General features: G+C 40.6%; 1 protein-coding gene across 2 annotated transcripts; it reads left to right on the top strand.

Moving 5' to 3' along the window:
* The first annotated feature begins 10,176 nt into the window (after nucleotides 1-10,176).
* Nucleotides 10,177-23,758, top strand: LOC147631563 (putative ascorbate-specific transmembrane electron transporter 2). Of its 2 annotated transcripts, none has more exons than XM_086808075.1 (4): nucleotides 10,177-10,624; nucleotides 10,738-10,786; nucleotides 10,904-11,103; nucleotides 11,318-13,417. In XM_086808075.1, exons 1-4 carry the CDS (start codon nucleotides 10,475-10,477, stop codon nucleotides 11,363-11,365), a joined length of 447 nt encoding a protein of 148 aa, XP_086664201.1. In that variant the 5' UTR covers nucleotides 10,177-10,474; the 3' UTR covers nucleotides 11,366-13,417. The 2 variants fall into 2 exon arrangements, with proteins under 2 accessions (XP_086664201.1, XP_086664200.1); XM_086808074.1 differs by lacking the exon at nucleotides 11,318-13,417 and adding an exon at nucleotides 23,383-23,758 and having other exon boundaries at nucleotides 10,237-10,624.
* Nucleotides 23,759-25,274: the final 1,516 nt, after the last annotated feature.

The following is a 25,274-nucleotide window of genomic DNA, read 5'->3' as shown; positions in this document are numbered from 1 at the left end:
TATAGTTCTCATATTTTTTTACAAAGGGCTAAGGATCTATTTATAGGTGAGGGAGGCCTCTAACGAAGTCCAACTAATTTCTAGAATTTTCCAGGTTCAGTTTGGCTGAATTTGAACAAGATTTGGACCTAGTTTGGTTCCCTTTTGATTTGGTTTGATCCAAGAGAGAGGAGAGATAAAAATATCACATTATTTATTAGTTTAAAACTCATTCAAGCATGTGAAGTAGGCGCCTCCTTGAAGGGACTCCCCTTCCTTACACATGTGTCAAAATGGAATCATTATACCCAAAATATCTCATTTTCTTAGTAATACTCATAGTCTTTTACTAATAAACCTCGTACATAGTCAACTCTTCATCTTATGTGGACATTCACTCATTTTTTGGTATCTTCTTTTACAAATTGGATTTATCTCCTCCCCACACATGGATTGATCCTATTGGCCCATAGGAACCTTAATTGGACCATAATCCAAAAATTTCTGAAAATCAAGACCCTTAGGCGCTAAGGTCCTTTATACCTATTTCCAATTAATTCCAATTGCACATTGGAAAGTTCTTCTTTAATTTTTGTTTTAGGGGAACCCATTTTAGACACTAGGAGGATTTTTATATCCAAAAATATCTCAATTTTGGACTACCTCTCTCTAGACATTTTCTCTCTCTAGGTCAAAACAGGGTAAAACAGAATCTTTCTTTTCAGAGAGGGAAAGGATTATAAATCAGAAAGGGAGATTCTTACTCCTGTATACCTCAAAAGCTAGGGGGAGGAATCTTACATCCTACCCCACTTAAAAAACGCGAGATATCCTCATCTCGCAAAGTAGAGGACAACTCTTTCCCTTAAGATCCAGCTTATTCTGGGGTTCCTTATATTCTGGTCAACCCAACAGAATCTTAGGATAAATATCCCTTATATAGAACTCATCATTAAATAACAATTCATTCAGATCATATCATTCATATCTTTAACACAATAATGGTCCATTAGACCAAAAAATTTCTTTCTGAACATTCTTCCACGGGAATTTCAGTCAAGCGAGTTCTCAATTTGTCATCCCTTAACTTGATGCACCGGGTCAAGTGTTAACAGTAGCAATCTGACAACACAATCCACTAATCTCATAGTGATTTGCTGAAGTCATTATCATCATTTCAGTTACGAACATTATCACAGGGACTTGTCCTATTCATCCTCATTGTGGTTTTGCTCAGCTTAACGCTTTTTAACCAAAATTCAGGAATCATCTTTTTCCAATCAGAATCCAAATCAACTCATCAATCATCAACCAGAATTTTAAAATCATATCAACCATATTCGAATTCATCATCTGGATAGCATTTTAGCTTATAATTTCAAGGTCTTAGATTTACTCATATATACTGCCAGTAAAGAGCTGCAGTTATACCCTCGGTATATACGGGTAGTCATGGTCCTTGGAACTATAAGGTAAATACCATCCAATCTAGGCCTCAAGCAACTCAAGGATTCCCTGCAATTGCAGTACTTCCATATGAAGACCCAATTACTAACTTATGAATTTCAGTCTGAATACCAATTTGTATGAATTTCATCACACAATTCCAACCTTTTACTATTACTTCATAAATTTTTGACATTTTTGGCTTCTCAGTTGATCCTCATTAGCCAATTTGCTCTGATACCAGCTGAAAGATCCCTGCCCCCTCCACGCAATGGATTCGGGGGTGCTAGCAGCGGAAGTTGCACTCCTTGCGCGGTGCAGGGTCCTCTCACTCGGGGCCTCGCCCACGGATATTCGGACAGGAGACTAATCCCTCGGTTCTTCCAAAATCGAACCTGGAAAAAAACTTCCCTTGCCCTGAAAGCACGGGCGATTTCTCCAGGATATTTTTACTGTCAAGGTCATTACTAACCAAACTGATCCGACCGAACTTATAAAGACACGCGGTTAGATCAAGGAAGAAACTTGCACTTGGATCATAGAGATCAACGCTTTTTCCCCATCGAGAGGCATAGCCGTTGATTCTTGTCCATAGAACAATTACGATCCGGGATTCACTTCATCTATTGTATTATAGCAGAATTGAGTCTCATTTTACGGATCCATCAGTCCATCTATTGTATTTAGCAGAATTGAGTCTCATTTTACGGATCCATCAGTCCAGTCCCATGGGTTAGCCAACCGCCCACCAACCACTGTAGTGATGGAATCCAATTTAGAATTTGGTTAGGTTTTGTCTCGGGTACCAAGGAAAAGAGTTCCAAGGCCCCCTAGCTGGATATTCATGCAAATTTAACACCAGTCATGCCACTTACACACCCAATATGAAATTGCCTTTTTCACAGATCTATTCAGCCATCTTTAAAACAATCATTTAATGAAACCATAATATCACTGATCACAATCCTCCAAAATATCTGGTTGAATCTTAATTTCCAATCATTCCTTCATCGGAGTATCTATGGCATCATTGGCAACCAGAACGCTCACCACCTATCCACTCAGGGGCCTTTTCAATAGTTCCTAGCTCATAGTACCCAGCAATATATTCACTTATAAAAATCAAGATGGAATCTCCGTTAAAGATCAGCAAGATCAACCAACAGATCCTTATAAAAAAAAAGTCATGGACTCATCCGTTGAGGACCAGCAAGGTCAGTCAAGCAGATCCATGCCCGATTTCAGAAAACAACTCTTACTCCTTGTTCCAATATCTTCCACGACGCACGTGTGGGTATCTTCCGTGACCCAAAGCCCGAGCACCGTATGGTCAGCACCCTCTAGGATCCTTCGCAGGTCACCTAGCGCTTCACTCATAGGCCGCTTCCTTGGTCCCTCATCCACCATACCGGAAGCTCACCATTTAAATCGAACCGAGGCTGGTCAAGACCTCGGCCGACCTTGCTACGCGAGACGTCCTCTGTTGACTCTCCGTCAGCTATTGCAACTTTATCAGTTAGGTCTCTCCACGACCTTATTCACAAGACGGTCAAAATGCTTCCCCAGCATTCTTGACATAAAACAATCATTTACAAACAGGTCACAAATTCAATTTCTATAATGAACTCTCGTCTTTCCACATTATCCCTCATCAGTCCATATTACTTATTCCACATTCAATTCATATGTGTACCCATTCTCATTCAAATCAATTCACAAAGGAGAGTGAGCGCTTACAGCATCAACTCCCCAAAAGAGCAAAATCCACACCTGCACTTGTGTGGAGAATAAAGAAAATTCAGCAAACGGAGTTGAAAATGACCCAGGCAACAATAATACCTACACTGAATACAGAATGGAACAAGACATGTGAAGGTAAAGGTAAGGGTGTCCCAAATATAAGTAATGCATTACCAGACATTGCAAAAATATTTAGTTAGATAGAAGAAACACTAAGAACCTCCCAAATAGAATTAAAATGATTACATCAAAAAATACCAAAAAGTGCCAAGGAGAACCTTTGGTTTCAATGGTAAAACTAACGGGAAAAGAAAAACAATGCATCATCATGTTCATGTGTGGATGTTTGAGCACAAAAGATTAAAATTCGATCTCATAGACTCCCTCCACGTGAAACTGCAGAAAAATGGTTCACGCCGTGAACCACCCTACAATTTTTCACGACATGAACCATTTTTTGTGTTTCATGCTGTGAAAGAGTGCGAAGAAGTTCACGCCGTGAAACGGTAAAAACTCAGTAGCCAATTACAACATGACATGTGGATTTTTCATTTAACGTAGCCGCCCTGTCCGATGACTACGCTATAAAATCGAATCTTCATCTTGTCTCGTCACTTTGCTTTCATTGATTTCGTGTTTTTCCTTCTTCGATTGCTTGTGCACCATTGCTTCCTTGCTCTCGACATCGCCTATCCGAACTAATCAAGGTGGGAGCTTTTCCTTTTGCTTTTTTCTTTTCTTTGCTTTCTCTTTTTTTGTATATTTATATTTGTGTGATAATATAAAACTGTGTCAAGTCGAGAATCCCTTATTCTATACGATGCTTGCCATGCATTATCCATTGAATGTATAATAGAAAATTGTCATTTTACAAGAAAAAAGACTACATCCCTACATAGGCGTGAAATGCATAAAAGACACGACTGCGGATTCACGTCTGCTACTTCACATCAAGACTTTCACGTCTTCGACCTTCACATCAAAGACTTGCACGTCTTTGACCTTCACGTCAAGCCTTTCACATCTTCGACCTTCACGACGTCAAGACTTTCACGTCTTTGACCTTCACGTCAAGACGTTCATGTCTGCTACTGCATGTGAAGACTTTCATGTCCCTAACTTCACGCCTACTAATTCACGCCTTCCTCATTCACGACTACTCTTGCACGTCATGTGTCACATACTAACACTAATTAACCTCCCAAAAAAAAAGGTAGCTTCCACCAATCATTCGATTGACTATATATGTTGCTACAGATGTCTGTTTTAGAATCTGAATCCCGAGAGCAACCCTCTACAACACAAGCCAGTACTACCATAGGGTCCCAAAGTGCTAGCAAGTTGAAGACTAACTTCTTGGGCCCTTACACCCAGTTCTTCCAAGGCACACTCATTAGGAAGGAGGTCACCACACCACATGGCAAGGTCACTCTTCAATGCCACAGCAAGGAGTGCCTCCACTTATTAGAGGATGCCAAAGTGAAAGCTAAGCTGGACAAAGTCAGCCTAGGCAGAATGGCTCAAGTGCTACGTGGAGTAATCTCAACATCAATCTCTGCGGCGCCGAATAGCTCAGAACGTACAACAAGCAGACAAAAAGAGGCAAGATTACAAAGACGGATGGTGCCACTGAAGAGCTTCTTATTACAAAAGACCTCATCAGAGAAGCTTTACAGCTCCCCGCTTTTCTGCTACAGTGAGAGCCCACAGGCACACCCTCGAATACAATGCCAATCAAGGAGATGCTAAAGAGAGATTCCTATAACTCCAATGGTGCGGAATATGAAAACATCATAGATGAAGCCATCGAAAAAGCCTGCAGAGCAATGTCATTAATGATGCAGATAAAGCCGATGGACAGGTACAACAGGGTGGGCCTAAACAGGATAGCGAAAGCTGTTGAAAAATACAAGTGAATAGGGTGTGTGTGGGAACAAGATCTTGGATAGAGGCTGTAAAAGAGGAGATGTAATTGTGAAAGAACCTGTGAAAAGGTTAGAAGAATCTACTGGGAGAGAATAATGGGTAGCATGAGAGAATTTAGGAGTGTGGAGATATTCTGGGAGATATTCTGGGAAAAGAGAAGAGGTGGAGAGAATCAGGCAAGAGGTTGAGATATTCTGGGAGTGAATCATGGAGAAATCAATGGGATTTGATGCTTGATGTAAACTCTATAAATTGAGGCATAGCCCTAATGAGAATTTTGCTGGTTTTTGAGTATCCATGCCTACATTAATCTATTTGCTAATTATTCACTAATTACGTCTTAATCACTTGCTAATCACTTTGTTAATTATGTTGATTCTAGTGTATGATCCACCATAGCTCATCATTATGCTCAAATTTCAACAAAAGCTTATGAAGAGAAGGAGGAGGACTAGGCATTTTACATGCATAAGGAGATGGAGAATTACCTAAAATCCCATCAGTCAAAGATCAGCAACTTGTACCTCTTAACTCAAATACTTAACCATGTGGCACAGAGGCCGTTAAAAGAGCCAGAACCAGAGGAAAGCCTGCAGCTAGCTATCATCCCTGCCCAACCTACAAAAGCTACTGAAAGGATGGAAGAGGGGCAAGCAGTGTTAATGGAAGCAAAGGAGCTCATAAAGAAAATCAAGAAGGACCGAAAGAAGAAGATAGACAAGCAAATGAGAGGACTACTAGTAGATGTCACAACAGAATCTCAACAATTGGAAGCGGCAATGGCATCTGAGATCAAAACATACCAAGAGGCCCTCCAAGAAAAGCTACAAAACCCAACTGTGTAGGAACAACAACATCAGCTCTCCCCTCCAATGAGCCCTGCACAACTTATCTTCAAAGACCTCTCCCTGCTCAAAGATTCACCGACGACTATAGCGGATACATCAATAGAGGGAGCTGAAGAACAAACACCAAAGGACCATGCCTTGGAAGAAACAGTAATCGAAGAAGCACCAGTGGGCAATACAAGAATTGGAGGATCCAGCAGAATCTAGTAAGCACCCACACTCCCCAGATACTTCTAGTCCAAGCAAACAAAGAAGGTTGGATGATAATAAGCCACTGCCACAACTTGGATCTTTCAAGGATGTGGATTTTCAAGCAATTCATCCAGGATACATTGGAAGGCTTAGACGCACTACTCCATGATCCCCTTACAAAAATAGGAGCTGCCACTAGTACCAACTGGGAACAGGAGCAAAAGGTGTGGCGTTGCCATTTATTGACAACACACATGCTACATGACAAGAACGCCAACCTATGGAAGCAGCTAGAAGAGGCCAATGCACGAATACAAAGCGTAAAAGAAAATTTGGTGGCAGCAAAAGAAACTCATAAAGAAGTCATCTCATAAAGAGTTTAAAGGTTATAGAAGAACAGGAAAACAGATACAGTGCCTTGGAAAGCAATAATTTAGTTTTAAGTCAAGCTATTGCACAAAAAATCAACAAAAATGCTGACTTGAATGCAAGGCTAGAGCAAACAAAGGAGCAGCTACAAAAAGAGATAACACAAACACAGAGCCTCACAACTAGGCATGCTAGGGAAATGCAGGAGTACCAAGATGGCACAAAGCATAATGAGGATATGCTTCGACAACAAATAGAGCTCCTCACATCCCACCTCAAAGAAGAACAAGAAAGAGTGCAAGGACTACAACAGGAAAGAGAGCAGGCTAACAAAGCACATGCGAAAAAAATCAAGGCCCTCAATGAGACAATCGTCACCAACCAAGCAGAGGCACAAAGAAGTCAAGAAACAATATCACAACTGGAAGCATAATTACAGGATACACAAAGACTGGCAGCACAACAATTAAATCAAATTACTGAGGCCCATCAAAGAGAAGCTACTACCAGAAGAGCATAGGAGGCGGCAACAAGAAGATTTGAGGAACTAGATGCTGAGAGAATGGTCAGGGAGACAACCATTTCCAACCAGCTCAGCAATGCTGATATTTGCATCATGCAAGATCTGGCTTGCCAATTGGCCGTACAAGAAAGGAGTCAATGATCGGAGCCCACCGATGATCTGTGTACCCTCCTTGAGCGTGCCTTGGAATTGGGACAGTTGCCAGTAACTCCTCGGGCCCCTCCTCAAACTCTTGCTTTGTTTTTATCTACACTAACACTCTCATTACTTCAATATGACATCAACTTAGCTGAAGATATAGGCCTAGGAGAACTAACCCTTATTAAACAAAATACTGAAAGAGATGCTAACCCAACAATCATTATGGGCACTTTGAGGGGGGATCTTATATTAACTAACTCGCAAGACACCTTCTTCTATCCCTTGCATCCTATAGTCCTCAACCTCCATAGTTGGTGCCGTGTCTTACAAAATTCAGACATCCTAGACAACAGCGTTGCTCGACCTATTTGTTCTAGATGGCATACCAGCGACGCCAGCCAACTACGAGGTGGCAGCTAATACTTATCAATAGTTAATTAGTCATGGGTGGTTAGAAGCATATAATACTCACCAACATCTAAATCTTTGTGAGTCTACCTTATATCACCCAGTGGGCATCCTTAAGCTCTATACTAATATACACAAGCATTTAGAGGCTATGCTCACAAACGTAAGCTATAATTTTGATGCCACTCACATAAATTACCCAAATGTTGATAACAAAGAAATCCCTGAAATTACCCAACATCCCCCCTTGATGCCACTCACATAAATTACCCAAATGTTGATAACAAAGAAATCCCTGAAATTCAAAACTTTTTTAAAGCTCATAAACCTAGCCACCCACCCCCTAGCTCTGGTCAAGGCGAAGATGAGGGTCCATCTTCATTTTTCAAAAACACTTACCCTCCTGTATATTCTAATATCGCCAGTAGGCTGCTTAATCCTTATCCTAGCACGCCACCTACTAACTCTTCCCAAGCTGAATGTATCTACTCTTCCTTCTCTCTAACTAGAATTAGATTTTCCCACTAACACTCTCACCCCTGAGGAGATATTGGCACCTATCCCATCTCCACCACCACGAAAACCTCAAGAGGTACGTAATCTGCCTCCACTTGATAATGTTGTGCCTTATACTGAACAAAATGTTTTGGAATCCTTTTGATAGTAGCAGTTGCCGAATATGAGGAGTTTATCCAACAAGGAAGTCCACTATTACATCTGGCACTCATGTTCAAAGTGGAGATGCAGATTACTCCTTTCGATCCCACCCGCCAGATTCTACCAGAAGCTTATTCAACAGTCACACCCACCACAAGGCAACACTATGTACCATATCCTCTTCATGCTGCCACCCATCCGGAATTAGAAGAAGAATTACTTCCGTTGGCAAGAGAAGGAACATTGGTGGGCCAATCTTGCAAAACACACAAAGCTAGCGAACCCTCATCTCTCTCTGACTTGCTGGAAATTCGCTTGGTCACATTCATGATCAGCTATTGTTACAAAAGATGGAAGAAGCGATATCCTCTGCACACGAGAGGTGGATACACCACCATTCACACAAATGAAGAAGCACCACAATTGCTAGATTTTGGAGTCCAACCTACATGGAGACAAGAATTTTTAATAGTGCCAAAATACAACAGAATTTACATGAGTGCGCGCCAGCATTGCGCGTGGATCCACTATACATGCCTATCAAGAGAAGGTGGACGACGCTGGAGTTCAAGGATGCCAAAAGCAGGGATTCTCATGTCTGCTACAACTTTCCTATATTCAATCCAGCAACATTTGGGAATATTCAAGAACAAAGATAGCAACTAGCTAACATGGTGACCCTGCAATTATGGCCAGTGTTAGGTTCATGAAGTTATTGGTGGTACTCATAGATCAACCTAAAGAACCTTATGATGGCCTTGAAGCACAACATCTACAGTTCGACATGAACAAAGGGCCTTCAGATAGAGGGATGTTGTTGTATTACCACCGCTTAAGATGTCTTCCAGCTTAAGATGTTGTTGTATTACCACCGCTTAAGATGTCTTCCAGCTCATATGCATCTGACATTTGAAGACATGATCGACACTGGCTTCTGGAAGTCCCACTCGACATTCCATCGAACACTACGGAAACTCCAGTCCAGACGCAACTTCTACCAACATGAATTCGGTGACCAGGTCTTCTGACCTCGGTCACCCAAGGCCTAGTTAGTAAGTTTTGGGCACCCAAGTGTGAACAAGGACCAATTTTGTTTTGATTTAAATGGGAAAAACAAGAAAGAGCTAAAGAGAAAGGGCAATCAACCGCGCTGGGTTAATAAGACAGAGGATGAGAGATAGTATATATATAAATATATATAGAGTATAGAAGGTTAGAGAGTGAGAGATTTATAGAGTTAAAGAGAGAGGGTTAGAAAGAGAAAAAAAGAGAGTTAGGGAGTGAGTTTGTGTGTGTGTGTGTGTGTGTGTGTGTGTGTGTGTGTGTGAGAGAGAGAGAGAGAGAGAGAGAGAGAGAGAGAGAGAGAGAGGTCGAGTTAGAGAGAAAGTGTGTTGGAGAGAGAGATTACAGGAGAGAGTTAGAGAGATTTAGAGAGAAAGGGATAGAAAGTTAGAGAGGGAGTTAGAGAGAGTGAGATGAGAGAGAAAGGGATAGAAAGCTAGAGAGAGAGAGTTAGAGAGAGTGAGAGGGAGCAAGAGAGAGTTAGAGAGAGAATTGAAGAAAGAAAGATAATTATTTTTTAAAAGGTATTTAAATGGGAAGAAAAATAAAAAATGAGGAAAGAGAAGAGAAAGAAGAGAGAGAGAGAGAGAGAGAGAGAGAGTAGAATTAGTTTTTAAAAATGTTTTTTGTTTTGTTTTAAATGGGAAAAACAAAAAAGAGCTAAAGAGAAAGGGCAATCAACCGCGCTGGGCCACTCGTAGAAAGTAATGCAGAGAGGACAGCCAAGATTTGTTGGGGAGTGCCAGGTAGTATTAATGTAGGGTAGGCGGGAAATGCGTGTAGGGAAGGCGAGAAACGCATGCTAGGGTAGTATTAATGTAGCGTAGGAAAGCCAAAGAGTGAATGCCCTTTTTTCCCGATAAATGCTGGGTTTTTTTTTGTCCCTGGCTCGAAAAAAAAAAAAAGAGTAGTGTTGTTTTTTAATAACAATTTGTTTTTATTTAAAAAAAATGTTGTTTTCTACTCCGAAGTCCGAACATACAGCAGCCAGCATTAGCGCATGGCGCCGTCAGTCATGCTTTGATGTTTATAGAGTTTAGCGGCGTAAGTCATGCTTTGATTTTGAGACCTGCATAGAGTTTGGCCTCTCGTTCCTCATCTCCACGTAACACAAGTTTGTATGCTATCCACCTTCATGTATTATTATTTGAGGCGACACATATTTGTGTTGATCTAATCCACCATGGGCTATTTGAGCCACAGCAACGCTCGCCCTCTCTCCTTCATTGTCCATCTGCTTGCTGTTGCTGCTATCGTTTTGCTGTTTGTGTGGACTTACCTGTTCAGGGGTGGGCTTGCGTATAGTTCCACGACGCTCCAGCTTCTCTTCAACGTAAGCTAACAATATGCTCATTGCTTCCTTAAATGCTATGATTAATTAATGCCGTGCTGTCTAAATTTTGGTATATCTTACACTTACAAAACTTTCCCTTTGCCAATGGAAAGGTGCATCCTGTTATGATGACGCTGGCCTTCATTTTTCTTAGCAGCGAAGGTGGGTTATGATTTATTTTAATTTTTTTTTAAAAAGAATGGGGTTAAGAAATTGGACCATAAACCGAACTACTGATAATTTTTTATTTTTTATTTTTTTTTTCCATCTGGGTTGTAGCCGTCCTGGTGTATAAAACCTTGCCAGGCTCCAAGGACGTAAGGAAAGCAGCCCATCTCCTTCTTCAACTTGGAGCCTTCGCATTGGCTGTTGTTGGGCTGTGTGCTGTCTTTCAGTACCACGACCTCAGCGGCATTGCCAATGTTTATAGTCTGCACTCGTGGCTTGGCCTCATCACCGTCGCGCTTTTCGGACTTCAGGTCACAACGTAACCCGCTTCTTTTGATTAAAGTTTTAGAACTTAGAGAAACGGGAACAAAAGAGATTATATATGAATAGATAAAAAGAGATTATATATGAAAAATAAATAACTATATTTATATGTAGAGATTATATATGAATAAATAAACGAAAAGAGATTATATGAATAAATAAATAACTATATTTACCTTGGGTAGCCTAAGATGCTTACAGGAAAGCAAGCATCGAGGGCAACCTACGTGGCATGCTAAAAAACAGTAACATGCTAAAAAATAGCAAAAGCAACTCCCACGTTCTGGTGCACATCAGTTTGGAGAGGATAGCGTCACGATCGGGTTATAGAGGCACCATCAGTCAACATAAAAAGCACAGAAATGCAACCAAAGGCAATTGCGAGCATCTCAGAACAAGCTGGGTCGTGCAGAAAGGAAGCTAAAAAGTCAATATTAGATAATTTGGGAAAAAGCTCATATTTTGGGAATCAATCACTCCATTTAATTTTGGATATATTATAAACATGCTAACTCCAAATTTGTCGGAGATCGTAGATCTAGATTCTACTCTTCAAGGTCTTTCCAATGATATGTCACATGAGGGGGTTTTGACAAAATTTTGGACAAGTTCACCATGATTCCATTTTTCAAATGGGAATGAAAATTTTTCCAAATTATCTAATATGGTGTTTTAAAAGAAATTAATAAGAAAGCCAAGAGAGCCATCCGCAAAGCACAAGCCAAAGCACTACAAGAGCCCTAAGACCCCAACTGAGTATTATGTAGGAAGAGGTTCGCGCCGCCGAGTTCCAAACCATGCACAATGCTAAGGAACTCGAGCACGCTATTTTGCTCTGCAGACCAAAGAAGATGATGAAGTAAAGGCCAATAAGACAAAAGTGGAACATGAGCTCCGTGTTTACTGCCACACGAGGTTGCTTTCTAAGCCCGAACCGGTGCCAACCACATTCAAGTCCTATGCAACGACAAGAAAGAAGTTGGGCGAGGTGCCAACCGCCACGCCTAAGTCCTGTGCAGCGACAAGAAAGAAGGTGGGTGAGGTGCCAACAACCACGCCCAAAGCAGCACAAACGAGTTGCAGATTAGCTGGTACACAATAGACACGTGGGGTGGTGGACTTGGCAAGACGATGGGTGTAAAGCGCAAGAGAGATAAAAGGCTCACAGCCTCCATGGCAAACTAAACTCAGCAAACTTGAGATCAAACACGGGATCAAGAAGAGGGCCTCATAGACAGACGTAGGAAGCACATCCCTGCATCTACCCAGATCATCGGTTTCCTTGCCTTGCTCACAACAAGTAGCGTCTCTCTTTTCCTCACAGCGGCCTCACCATCACTGGCATAATCATAACTATGGTCCTTCTCATGCCTATTTTTCTCTCCTTCAGCCCTATCCTTGTCCCCCCGCTGGCATTGTTTTCTTTCTCTGCCTCACCAGCATGCTCTGAGAGCTTCCGTCTTGCTGACCTCCGTGACCGCCTAACTATCGTCGCCATCTTGCCAGCAACTAATCATCGTCCCCTCTATCACCATGCCGTCTTAATCGTCGCCAGCCCTGGTAGTTACCATGTTTTGCTGGTCTCCATGATTCATATTCGCGCCCACCCCTAACCCGCTACGCCACCCTTGGCTAGTCTCCATGTGTCACACTCTCCATCTCTCTATCACCCCGCGCACCTTGTGATACAAAGCACAGCCCTGCATCTAGCCAGATCATCGGTTTCCTTGCCTTGCTCACAACAAGCGGTGTCTCTCTTTTCCTCGGCGGCCTCACCATCACCGGAATAATCATGACTATGGTCCTTCTCACGCCTGATTTCTTCTTCTTCAACCCTATTGTCCCCGATGGCATTGTTTTCTTTCTGTGCACGTCACTAGCGTGCTCACTGTTTGGTGGAGCTGACATTGCCACCTTGTTCGTGCTCTCTTGGGTCTATAACTACTTCAAAGGACGCCACCTTCCCAGGTTGATTGCGAGGTGAAGAGCTATGGAAACTGCAAACCAAGCCAAGCACAAAGCTCGAGAGATGTGTGGCCAGATTTAAAACAAGGCCCAAGGTGCACCCCCCGGCGCTTAAGTTCAAGGTGGTGGTTCTAGAAGCATGACTAAAAAGAGGAAAGTACCCAGCAAACAGCATCGCCTTTGTCTCCCGCTCGTCACACAGCGAGCAACAGACTAGTCAGTTTGGAATCACATCAAGCACACAGATTTCACACACACACACACATCATCAAAACCATGTGTACCATGTGTACTCCATGCTCTGAAGCTTGCAAAACAAGATTGTTTTTTTTATTCCTTTATTGTGTTTTGTGAGTGTTTGGGTAGCATACTTCGTGTAGTGTAGAGTATATTTTAAATGCTCGAATGAACATGAATTTGAAAGCATACTTGGAAGCAATGCTATACTGGCATCCACAATCGATGAGCTTGAAGCTTGTTCTTATGCTCAATGGGGATTCAAAAGTACCTCACAAATTAGAAAATTAGAAAATTAGAAAATTAGAAAATTAGAAATTCATTACCACATTTGAAAATGAGTTTTGTATCATGAATCAATACGTAGGACTAATGGTCACCTTCAACACTAAAGGTGTTTTGGTTCACTTTCGATATTGAAAGTGCTATTTGGGAAATGGGGGAAGGGCATGTTCTCCTATGTTTATAAAATTTCGGAGAGGATTGTGCCAACTTCCTGCCATACTTTATGTATGGTTTTTTTTTACTTCACTCACATAAATGAGCGGGAATATCCTATGACTTGATGAATGATGTGTAACTCAGATTCAAATATGGTAATGAATTTGGAATTATTAACTTTGCGATGTACCGTGAGATCTCTGTCAATGTCCATCGATTTTTCATATTGAACATAATCATAGCCTTGATATTCATGCTTGTTCGAGCTCTATAAGCTATTCATATAAACTTGAGAAAGACACGCATACGAAGAGGACGTGCTGCAAAACTGGTATGGACTCCAGTGTCCATCTTCATTCAAGCACTTTAACATGTTTATACATGAACGGAAGGACACACGTTCTTTCAAAGTACTTTTAGCAATCAAGAGGATAAGGGTCCCCAAGCATTCTAGTTATATATAGAGAGAAAAATGCAATCCACAGCTAGTTCGTTGGCAAATTATGTCACCCTTGTGCATCCTAGTATCTTCGTGTCTAATGCCCTTTATCTAGCCTTTCTTCCAAACCCCGTTTTCTTTCTCGACAAAGTGCTCTCTCTCTCTCTCTCTCTCTCTCTCTCTCTCTCTCTCTCTCTCTCTCTCTCTCTCTCTCTCTCTCTCTCTCTCTCTCTCTACAAATGTATGATTTTTTATATTATATAATGAGAGCGACAAAGAAAAAAGGATAGTCCTTAATTACATCATCCTTTTAAATGAATCATACCAAAGAACCTTCTATTCAATGTACTCTTTGAGGGTGAAGAGGCTTTGGATGTATTCATCCAGTTTTGAATCCTCTAATCAGATCAATTTCCTCATTTTACAAACCTGTTCTTCTCAAGGCAGCCTTGCTAGTGGATACTTTTGATCCGACTCTGGAACTCGTCTTTGGATCTAGATAATTGAAACATTTCATTTGTATCATGCATAGGGTACTAGGCATTGCACATGTGAAATCTTGCTTTGATTGCCCTTTTAATTTGCACATCACATCCCTAGTTGGGTAAAGATGCATGTTAATCTTGCTTTGATTGCCATTTTAATCTACACGACCACATTTGTGGTTGGATAAAGATGCATGTTAATCTTGGATTTGTTCAATATCCACTCACTTCTGCACATCCACACTGTCTACAAGTATTCTCCTCTAATGCTATTCCATACAAATGAGGAGCAATCAATATGTGCTCCAAGCAACAATTCTTTCCAAGTAAGGTTCTTGACTATGGTTGGGCACAAGCGCTCCTACAAGAGTCTCAACACCTCCTCATTCCATTGGCAAGTAATGAACAAATTTGTAATTAATTCTACCTCCTTATTGCATCCAGGATATATCGATTCTACCTCCTTATTGCATCTAGGATATATCCCACTTCCAATTCCAATCCTAAAGGCTCTTTTATTAGTTCATAGGGCTTTGTGTATTATTAGCCATAAGAGGAGGACTTCACAAGTGAGATAGTAGGAGACCAAATCTTGGAGAACTTAAAACCCCTTTGCTTGTGGTCACATAAGATGTGACATCTCTCATTCAGTGTAAGGTTGGGCCTTGAAAGGACAGTCGAGATGGGAAGCAAGTTACGTTGTGTGGAAGGCTTGGTTCTAAAACATTGGGCAAATGTCAAGATCCCACAACTCAATTCTTCTCTTGACAAGGTGTTCATCCATCCTGCCCTTTTTGTTCCCCTGGAAGGAGCCATCTTTGATCTCCTTTGCTCCACATGTCTTCCCAAAACATCTTATCCCTTTTTTGGATAGTCTATGTGCGTTGATAAGCTCATCTCTGGGGATGCAGCTTTTGAGGACCACTAAGAAACAAACTGAGTCCATGTGCATCATTCCCCTAAGTCTTTTGAGGTTTCTCGTGAAGGATAGCTCTTTCTTGTATCTATTCCATGCCTACCACATAGATTTAACTAGGGGACTATCCCTAGGCTTGGTAATCATTGGGTTGCCACAAAGGGCCATTAGTGAGATATCCTTCCATCTGGGGTATTATGTGACTCTAATGTTGCTAGTATGTATGTTGAGCAGAATGGACTAATCATCTTCCCTGTCAGACTACCACAACCCATTGAGCAGCCATCATGTCCCGCCACCTCTTCTATATTTGGCACACCTAATCCTCCTTCTTTGGTCGTGTGGAGGTGTGCTAGGCCACTTTTGAGATTTTGTGTACCTTTGCATCTCCAAACCAAAGGAAGTGTCTCCACATGCTACTCAACTTTTCATTTCTCTAGCTAAGGGCCTCCAACAAGAGACAAAGTAGATTGAGCATGGGAAATGGTCTATGTCTTCCCATAAGGCAATGATGCCATCAAGAATGTATCTCCCTTTAATGAACACTTTTTGTTGTTTTCTAACCCAATATTTTAAGCTACTAGATAATCTTCTTGCTAAGGTCTTAGCAAAAAAGTTATAGGTAGTGTCGAGCATGGTTATGGGGGAAATGATCTATGTCTTCCCATAAGGCAATGATGCCATCAAGAATGTATCTCCCTTTAATGATGCCATCAAGAATGTATCTCCCTTTAATGAACACTTTTTGTTGCTTTCTAACCCAATATTTTAAGCTACTAGATAATCTTCTTGCTAAGGTCTTAGCAAAAAAGTTATAGGTAGTGTCGAGCATGGTTATGGATCTCCAAATGGAAATCACTTCCTTAGGACCTTCTTATAAAATCTGATTTTGCAATCACCTTTCATGTAACCAACCTTTCCCCTGAGAGGGAGGAGGAGGAGGAGATAAATATTCTAGAGAAGTGTTCCTATACAATATTCAAGTTGTCTACAGTAGAGGCTACCATATTTCATGTCTTATCCAAATTCCAATAAATGAAATATATGATCCTTTTTAGCCTTTGTTTTTAAAAGAAGCTTGAATATCTCTTTGGAGGGTTTATCAATCTTCCCTTCCCACCACTCTCTCCTTTTCTTCTTAAGGTTCTAATTCTAGTTCCTGAGTATTTTTAGATGTTCTCATAGGGAAGATTTCATCACTTAGGCAACCCTTCCAAATTGAGATAATCTCTTCCCACCAAGACAGAATAACTAAGTGTTAGAGTGAAACCACCTAGTTCTAACTCTCAAGGTGGATCTTTTTAGGAGACACCAAATGGGAAAGTGGTCAAACAAAGTTATTATCCTCATCACCTTGACCTTGGAGCTCAGGAAGCTACTACTTAGACCTGTGGGGATATATAATACCTATCAAGTCTAGTTTTTCTTATGTGCTTGCCTATCTTTCTATTTCCTCACGTAAATTTTGGGTCAAAGGCCATCTCCTCTCGACATTCATCTCTTCCCTCAACTAGCCCCCATAGATTTTTCCTCATGAGAAAATACATGGTCTTTGTTTGCCATGTATGAAACTGCTCCCCATTAAATTTAGCTATATCTTGTGCATTGCTCATGAGATGTGAAGGGAGTCTTCCCTCTTGGAGGGAGTGCACCTCCTTGCATCAAAGCCAATGTTTTCTTTCTCAACCTCTAATTATTAGGTCTAAACTCTTATACTGATTTGACATTAATTATGTTAAAATTATATGCTCATATTTGAAATAAGGTGTGTGTGTGTGTGTGTGTGTGTGTGTGTGTGTGTGTGTGTAGCAAACCATCTCTTGTTGAGATAAGGTTTGTGTGTACCAAACCCTAGCCTAGAGTCTATAAAGGGATCAACTCTCTCTCATATTGTGTGTGAGAGAACAAGGTATCTTGTAAACCTTGTTTTAGCATAATCATTTCAGCTTTTTTCTACATTGTCTCTCTCTCTCCACGTTTTCAAGTTGGTATCAAAGCCAAGTTGGTAGGTCATCCCATTTATAGTCTTTTTGACTTTTTCTACACACAAAGCTCCAAGCTTCCAGCCATACTTATAGTTGGTAAAGGATTGAATGCTCCCAGCTCAGGGCCTCATTGCCCACGAAACTTCGTGAGAACCTTCCCCACCTCTGGGCGCTCTAGCCTGTTAGGTTAATTTATTGGATTAGGTTGTAGACACCGTGGCATTGTTGTTTCTCCTAAAACTAGCTATTTTTTGGTCATACAGTGTATTCGTTGTCTTGTGCCCTCCATCATCTAATTCCTCATTATTGTAGGTGTGCCCGTATGTGTGCTTGCTTGCTCTAAGAGGGCTTAGCCAATGGCCTCCTCAGTGTTGGGAGAACCAAGCCTCTCACAACAGAGCTGTGTTTTTTGATAGCCATAGCCACAACCTTATATAATCATAATTAGTTAAATATCACTAATTACCTTATTTTTTCACTAATTGAGTGTTTCTCTAAGCTTTATTTCTTGTTTCATCTCGTGGTTGGTCTTGGCCTCTCTTGCAAGGCCCAACAAGATTCTTGACATCTCAAGGTAGCAAGCAACTCCAAGGCACCAAACTCAAGCAAGGGCTTTTGTGTCTTCATCAACAAGGTGGAAAAGTCAACCATCATTTGGCCATCAAAGCATCTCAAATCTGAGGTTATAATCTCCGGTTTGAACTCTTAAATTGTGTTTTTTTAACACCACTTAATTGAATAAATGCTTATAGTGTTTTGCCCCCATAAGCATTTGCCCTTAAGCTTGTTTTTTTCCTCTCTTGTGTTGGGTCACCCAGTTTGTAAAGGAGCTACACATTTCTCTTGTTGTTTTATAAGGCAAGTAGTAAGACCTCTCCTACCTCCCCATCATCATCATGTCAAAAGATACATATGTCATTGAGACAAGCTCAATGGAGAAGGGTTTCACACTTCGCAAGTCCAAGTACGGTACATGCTCTCATGGGAAAGGGTTTGTGGCCTTTGGTGAAAGGCACAAACGTGGTGGATTTTGATGATTCCAAAGTTGTGCAAGATGATGAATAAGATCAATCCATTATATCTCTAAATAAGGGCAAAAATCTCATTCATCGTGTGGCCAACATGAAGACAACTAAGGCAATGTGGGATGAGATGGCAAAGCTATATGGAGCAAAGGGCGAGCACTCCCATATCTCTCCCAAGGTGATATTTCTTGGCCTTGAAATGACGGGTGGAGAGTCCCTTAGAGGCTTCATAAGCAACATGAAGAGCATAATGGGACAACTTGTAAGCATTGATACAAGAATCGAAGAGGAGGACACCGTGGCGGTTCTTCTCAAGGCAATGCCCAATGAGTTCTCTAACCTCATCATCACCACCCTAAAGCACCTTCCCAACCGTACCTTCGAGGCATCGAGGTGGCTCTCCTTGAAGAAGATCAACGACTAGGTGTGAAGAATGGAGGATCTACATCACCTTCTCCTCCTACATCAAATGAGGCTCTTCTCATGAAGCATAACCTGAAATGCTCTTATTGTAACAAAAAGGGGCATATGGCCGATCAATGTTTCAAAAGGTATCCCCATAGGCTCAAATGTAGTAAGTGTGGAGAGCAAGGGCACACTACTTCAAGGTGTTCACAACATACTTCTAATCAAGAGACAAGAAACTTTGTATCCAATACCTCTAAGCCTAATGAAGGACTCCTATGATACATGAGTGTTGTTAATAAGCACACATTGTAGCTCACAAGCCACTTCTTATACAAGCCTACATTATAAAGGCTTCTCCCCTTTTCTGGTGTATGAGTATGTCCAATGCCTTCCCATGTCCCATGTGGCCATGTCCCATGGTTTGCATTGAGGAGGGTTGTTGAAATTATACGCTCATATTTGAGATAAGGTGTGTGTGTGTGTGTGTGTGTGTGTGTGTGTGTGTGTGTGTGTAGCGAACCATCTCTTGTTGAGATAAGGTTTGTGTGTACCAAACCCTAGCCTAGAGGCTATGAAGGGATCAATTCTCTCTCATATTATGTGAGAGGAGTAAGGTGTCTTGTAAACATTGTTTTGGAATGAGCATTTTAGTTTTTTGCTACATTGTCTCTCTCTCTCTCTCCACGTTTTCAAGTAATTCCACCATGTTGAAGTCCCTTACCACCCAGAATTAGATGCTCATTGAATTATATAGGGAGGTCCATGAGGTCGACCTAGAGATTGGCATAAATTGAGACCAGAGCTAGTCTTTCGGACCCAGTGTCCATCTAGACTACTATCCAACAATTATCTAGGTGTTTGTGAACTTGTTTGATAGTGTACATCCACTTGTCTAGAACTCCCACAAAGGTTTTGCCACTCCCTTGTGCATAGTCTATGTTGAACCACGTGTGCTTGTTAGATACTTTTTGAGGTTTTTTTATAGTTGGGAGCCTATTAGCTTTTCTTGTAGGCAAATGAAGTCTGGTTGAAGACTGCATTAGTGAAGTCAATCCAACTAGTTAAGTGCTTCATATTGAAAAATATGCATGAGAGTGCATCCATTTCTTTTGATTTTGTTTTTGGAGGGGGAGGGGGGGATTGATGCTGTTCTAGGGTCTCTTTTATGCTCGTAAAGGGGAACACATTCCCCCAAAATGAGACTGCCTTCTCTTGAAAGATGTCGCCACTGGTCTGTTTACCATGAAGTTCCTCAGATCATTCTTTAGTGTTGCCAAAGATGTCACCACCGGTCTGTTTACCATGGAGTTCCTTAGATCATTCTTCAGTGCTGCTAGAGATGGTGATTTCTTTATTTTCCAAGGGAGAGACTTGTTCGGCTTGAGAGGTGGCACTCTTGAAAGATATCACCACACCGGGTTGTTTACTATGGATTTCCTTAGATCATTCTTCAATGCTACTAGAGACGGTGATTCCTTTGTTTCCCTAAGTAGAGACTCTCCTTTGGCTTGAGGGGTGGCACTCTTAAGGCCACCCTTTGTTTCTTCTTGAAATTCAACCTCTTCAAAATCTCTAGAGCATGTTTTCCTATGGTTGAGAGCTTGGTACCATTTTCTCCTCCACTTCACTTCTTGAAGTTCTCACCCTAATAAGTAGCATTTGTCAGGTCTACCACTAGGGGGGTGCATTTATTAGAGTTTATGTTTCTAAAGTTGTTTCTACTTTGTTTTTTGTTATTGTTTTTGTGTTTTCTTCTCTTCATTTGGAAACCCTGATTTTCATCTTGTTTTTTATTTAGTGTTGGGGGGATCTCTTGCTTTTCTTGGTGAGGGAGAGGGGATAGGGGATTTCACTGGGTAGTTCCGTATGAAGTGATCTTTGGCCCCACAATGGAAGCACATGTTGGGGATGTTGAAGATCGGATGCTCTATATTCCACCCTTCTCTCCAACATATGGTTAAGGATGAGGGAAGATCTTTGCTAATATCTACTTCTACTAGGGCTTGGAAATGCCACCTAGGGTTTAAGTCAGACATGGGTCTTGTGCCTAGGAGCCTTCCTATGGGCTTGACTAGAAGCTAGAGTAGAGGGTAGAGGTGAAGGGAAGGTTAGCATACCAGATAGAGCGTGGGTTAGGACCTACCACCAGGGAGAACTTTGGAGAGTTCATCCAACGAGAAAGAGTGGAGACTCTTTAAGGAGTCACTACCCTACTCTCCTAGAGCGTTCATCATCATACTTTCTTTCTTAAAGAGGAAATAGAAGTAGTTGTTGGGGAGGTACTATGTCTGCTTGACCACCAAACCCTGGGAACCCTAATTGTTCCTAATCCATGCTCTTAGGACCTCAATTGTTTAGAGACACAGCCCATAACACAAGCCAATTAAGGATTTCCTTGGTAAACTCATTGGCCACTCTTGCTCTAATCGGGTCGGTAGGGAGAAAGAAATCTTACCATGTTCACCTTGTTCAGGGCTTGCTCCACCATAGTGATCGCATTCGCTTTGCACAGGTTGGGACTTATTTCTTCCTTGAGAAGTCTTGGGGGGATTTTGCAGCACCTCCTCTAAGCGATCCACTGCGAGTCCTTGAGGTAGTATGGCTTTACCTCTTTGTGCACGCGCTTCTGTAGTGTAACCTTACTCTTGGATCCCATTGAGGTGCTAGTTGGGCTATCTTTCATAGCTCTATGAGAGGGCTTGTGCTTCTTGGGGAAATAGAGAAGACGAGGTAGGGGCGGGATGCTAGAGCAGAGAAGACCCAGAAATTGGAAATGGAAAAGGTAGGCAGACCAACCACGTGTATCAGCTACTCCCAAACTCGCTTAAGTTTAGAGTTGGAAATCTCGCATGTGCAAGGGCCACGTGCCTCACTGTCATTGTCCCTCCACATGCAAAAGTTCCCCAATTCCGAATTTTATAGCTCGGCTTGCTCTAGAGATGACACCCTCTCAGACACACACACACCCAAGTGCATGGGTTCGAAACCCCCTGGGCACGGCTCTAGCGGCACTCCTAACCCTTCTTCCCTAAACTCCCTAAATAATAATAATAGATTAGAATATAAAAACTATATCCACTTTTTAAAAAAATAGAGAGGACAGCCTCTCTTATATCCCATGGGGGCCTTGTATATACTATGGCCCTACTCAGATAATAGTCCATTCCATTGGGGTTTACCACAAGACTTGATCGGGATGTTTTTCTAGTCAAGTAGTCATTCTCTGGTTTTTTCGTGGAATGAGGAGTTCCTTTACACCGTAGTATAATGAGAGGATGGGATGTCGCGAACGGGATTTCTTTGTGTTGCGATGTGTGTTATAGATGTTCCATTATCCGCATCCCCTAGCCTTGTGGCCACTAGGGTCAAAGCTAGTGCAAATGCCCTGGCCCTTCTTTCATGACTTAAGCTTAGGAAGAGACGGATGGGACAAATGCACTAGGTTGCGCATTTCCACATGTTCTCATGTTCACCTCAATGTTAAACTTCCTTCATCAATAGAATTTATAGCCCACACCTTCTCTCTCTCTCTCTCTCCCCTTTTCTATGTGGTGCACATAAATGGTCCAAAGAAAGTCAAGTCGATATGGTTAGGTGCCATTTAGGAGTGGTAGGTGATGAACCTTATTTTCTTATGACAACTTTGATCTTATCTTAACCCATCTAGAGTCTTTTTCTTATGTTCAGTAGGCTACATATTTTGCTATCTTTTATGATATTTCTCACAAAAGGATTACCATACTCTCCCCTTGCTTGATGGTGCACTTATAATTCAACATTGGAGGTCCTATACTTGACTAATAAAAATGTCTTATGATTAGTTTCTCACTAATTTTCATTTTTTTTAGAACAGAGAAGAAGATAAACTTCACTGTCGTCGTGAAATCATACACACATACAAGTACACACACACACACACACACACACACACATATACACATATATATAGATGTATATACATATACATACATACATACATAAAAATGTCTTCCTCAAAAACACTTTTTTACTTGACTAATAAAGGCTAAGTTTGGGTTTTAGATCCTCATGAGAGCCAAAGGAAATTAATAAGTATATATATTGGCCATCATAATGAATCACGCTTAATTCAATTTAGCACATCACCATCTCAGAATAGGATGGTCAAGTCTACTTTTTGTTTTAAAAACGATTTAAAAAATTTTATAAAAACTAAAAAACCATAGAGTTTGTAAATTAGTAAGTATGCTAAGTTTGCTAAATGATTTATAAAAACAATGTGGATGAGTCACACTTTTGGCTCCTTTGGACATTTTAATAAGCTTACTATAATTACTAATTACTTACAAGGTTTATTAACCTTTTTGTTGTGTATTTTGTATATAGTGGCTTGTTGGTTTTGTTGCATTTGTGCAACCTGGTTTACCAATTCAATTCAAGGCTTCCATTTTGCCATGGCATGTGTTCTTTGGATTGGTGATTTATGGCTTTGCACTTCTCTCAACAGAGCTTGGTCTATTGGAAAGACTTACATTCCTTGAGCGTGGGACTGTGGGAATGTTTAGCTCAGAAGCTATTCTTGTGAATTGTTTAGGCATTATAATTGCCTTACTAGGTGTGTTTGTTTACATGATTGCTATTATACCCAATGTAGAGCCTCACTTTGAAGGGGAGACAGAGTATATAGCAATTACATAGTCGCTCTCTCTCTCTCTCTCTCTCTCTCTCTCTCTCTCTCTCTCTCTCTCTCTCTCTCTCTCTCTCCCCCAATGGTGAAATGAGAACATTCTCTTCTGAGGGCAGGTGTAAGAGCTAGTGAGACACTTTATTTTTTTCATTTGTTTTAGATACATTGTATATAGTCTCACATGTGGAAAAATAAGATCTAACTTCATGCAAAGCAGTGGACTCTAGTCTACTAGAATTCTTTGTCTTGGTCTTGTTGATGTATCGTTTGTGATGTTTTAGTGTTTAATTACACTTTTATATCTATTGTGACCTTTTAATATTTGTTATTGTACATGTAGCTCTTAGATATTTAAGAGATTTCAACCCATTCTATATTGAATCTAACTTAAACACACACTTAGTTTCTTGTGCATGGGGGGATGGTCGTTAATCAATTTGATTTAGCACACATGAATAATTGCATGCTGGGATGATGGTCATAATCACTTTGATTTAAGCACACATGCATAATTGCAAATCAGCTTCAAATCCATGTTTCTGCTTAACTCTAATCATGTCTCTAAATAAGCATTTTGACCTTATGTATCCACCCACCATGAAAGCATAAGGATTGATGACGTATCATACAATCTTTGCTCTACTTTCATATGAAGTGATTATTCAATTTGTACATAAATCAAGGTAGGACATGCTCACCATATCAAACAAGATGATATCAAGTAGAGGACTCTCTTTGTAGCGTGGGGTGGTTAATATGTAAAAAGTTAATATGTAAAAACCACATATCTATGGATTTTTACAATCTATATGCAACCCTTTTGTAAATTTTGAGATAGTAAAAGTAACCCTTCTATATAGAAACTCTCCACTTTTTGGATGAAAAAAAACTTGTGTATTTATATTTCATGTAACTCTATAATGAAATAAAACCCCTAATGCACGTGCTAACTTAATATTTTTTGGTGACACCTCCCTTCCCCTCCACCTTTGCACGCTTTTTAGGATGCACATGGCTCTATCTTGCTTCAAGTAAAAAAGTGTTTTTGAGCAAGAATAAAACCTTAAGAAAGAAGGATACCAAGAAAAAAAGGAGCTAAATATTAATTTGCCAAGGTATCTTTGAAGTAATATTCTAATGTAAATGTAATTATGCGGACCCTAATCAATTTCATCATTAGTGGCCACCTTAGTTGATAGGTAATCATAGTAGGTGGTGATTAGAGATATTCGCATACCAACTCCACACCTCAATTGGTACACAAGGTTCAAAATTATATACCAAGAAAATACCAATCGTATTCCATTATGATCAATCGTTAAAGGTTAGCCAATACTAAGTTATATCTAAGAATATACTAAGTTAAATGTTAGCTAATTGCATTCCATTATGATGAATTCATAGTAATATTCAATCCACTTAGTGATTCTTACTTGACTTAATTATTTTGTACTCATTTGATTCAATACATTTTGTTAGTGTGATTTCACACTTTTGTATTAATGAATTATATATATATATATATATATATATATATATATATATATATATATATATATATATATATATATATATATATATATATACTAAG

The sequence above is a fragment of the Cibotium barometz genome, chromosome 14 (genome assembly GCF_041138505.1).
Source record: "Cibotium barometz isolate CiBa-2024 chromosome 14, ASM4113850v1, whole genome shotgun sequence".
In the NCBI taxonomy this organism is placed as follows: domain Eukaryota; kingdom Viridiplantae; phylum Streptophyta; class Polypodiopsida; order Cyatheales; family Cibotiaceae; genus Cibotium; species Cibotium barometz.
Note: the sequence above shows the minus strand (reverse complement) of the source record. Positions and strands in the feature narration are given on the sequence as shown.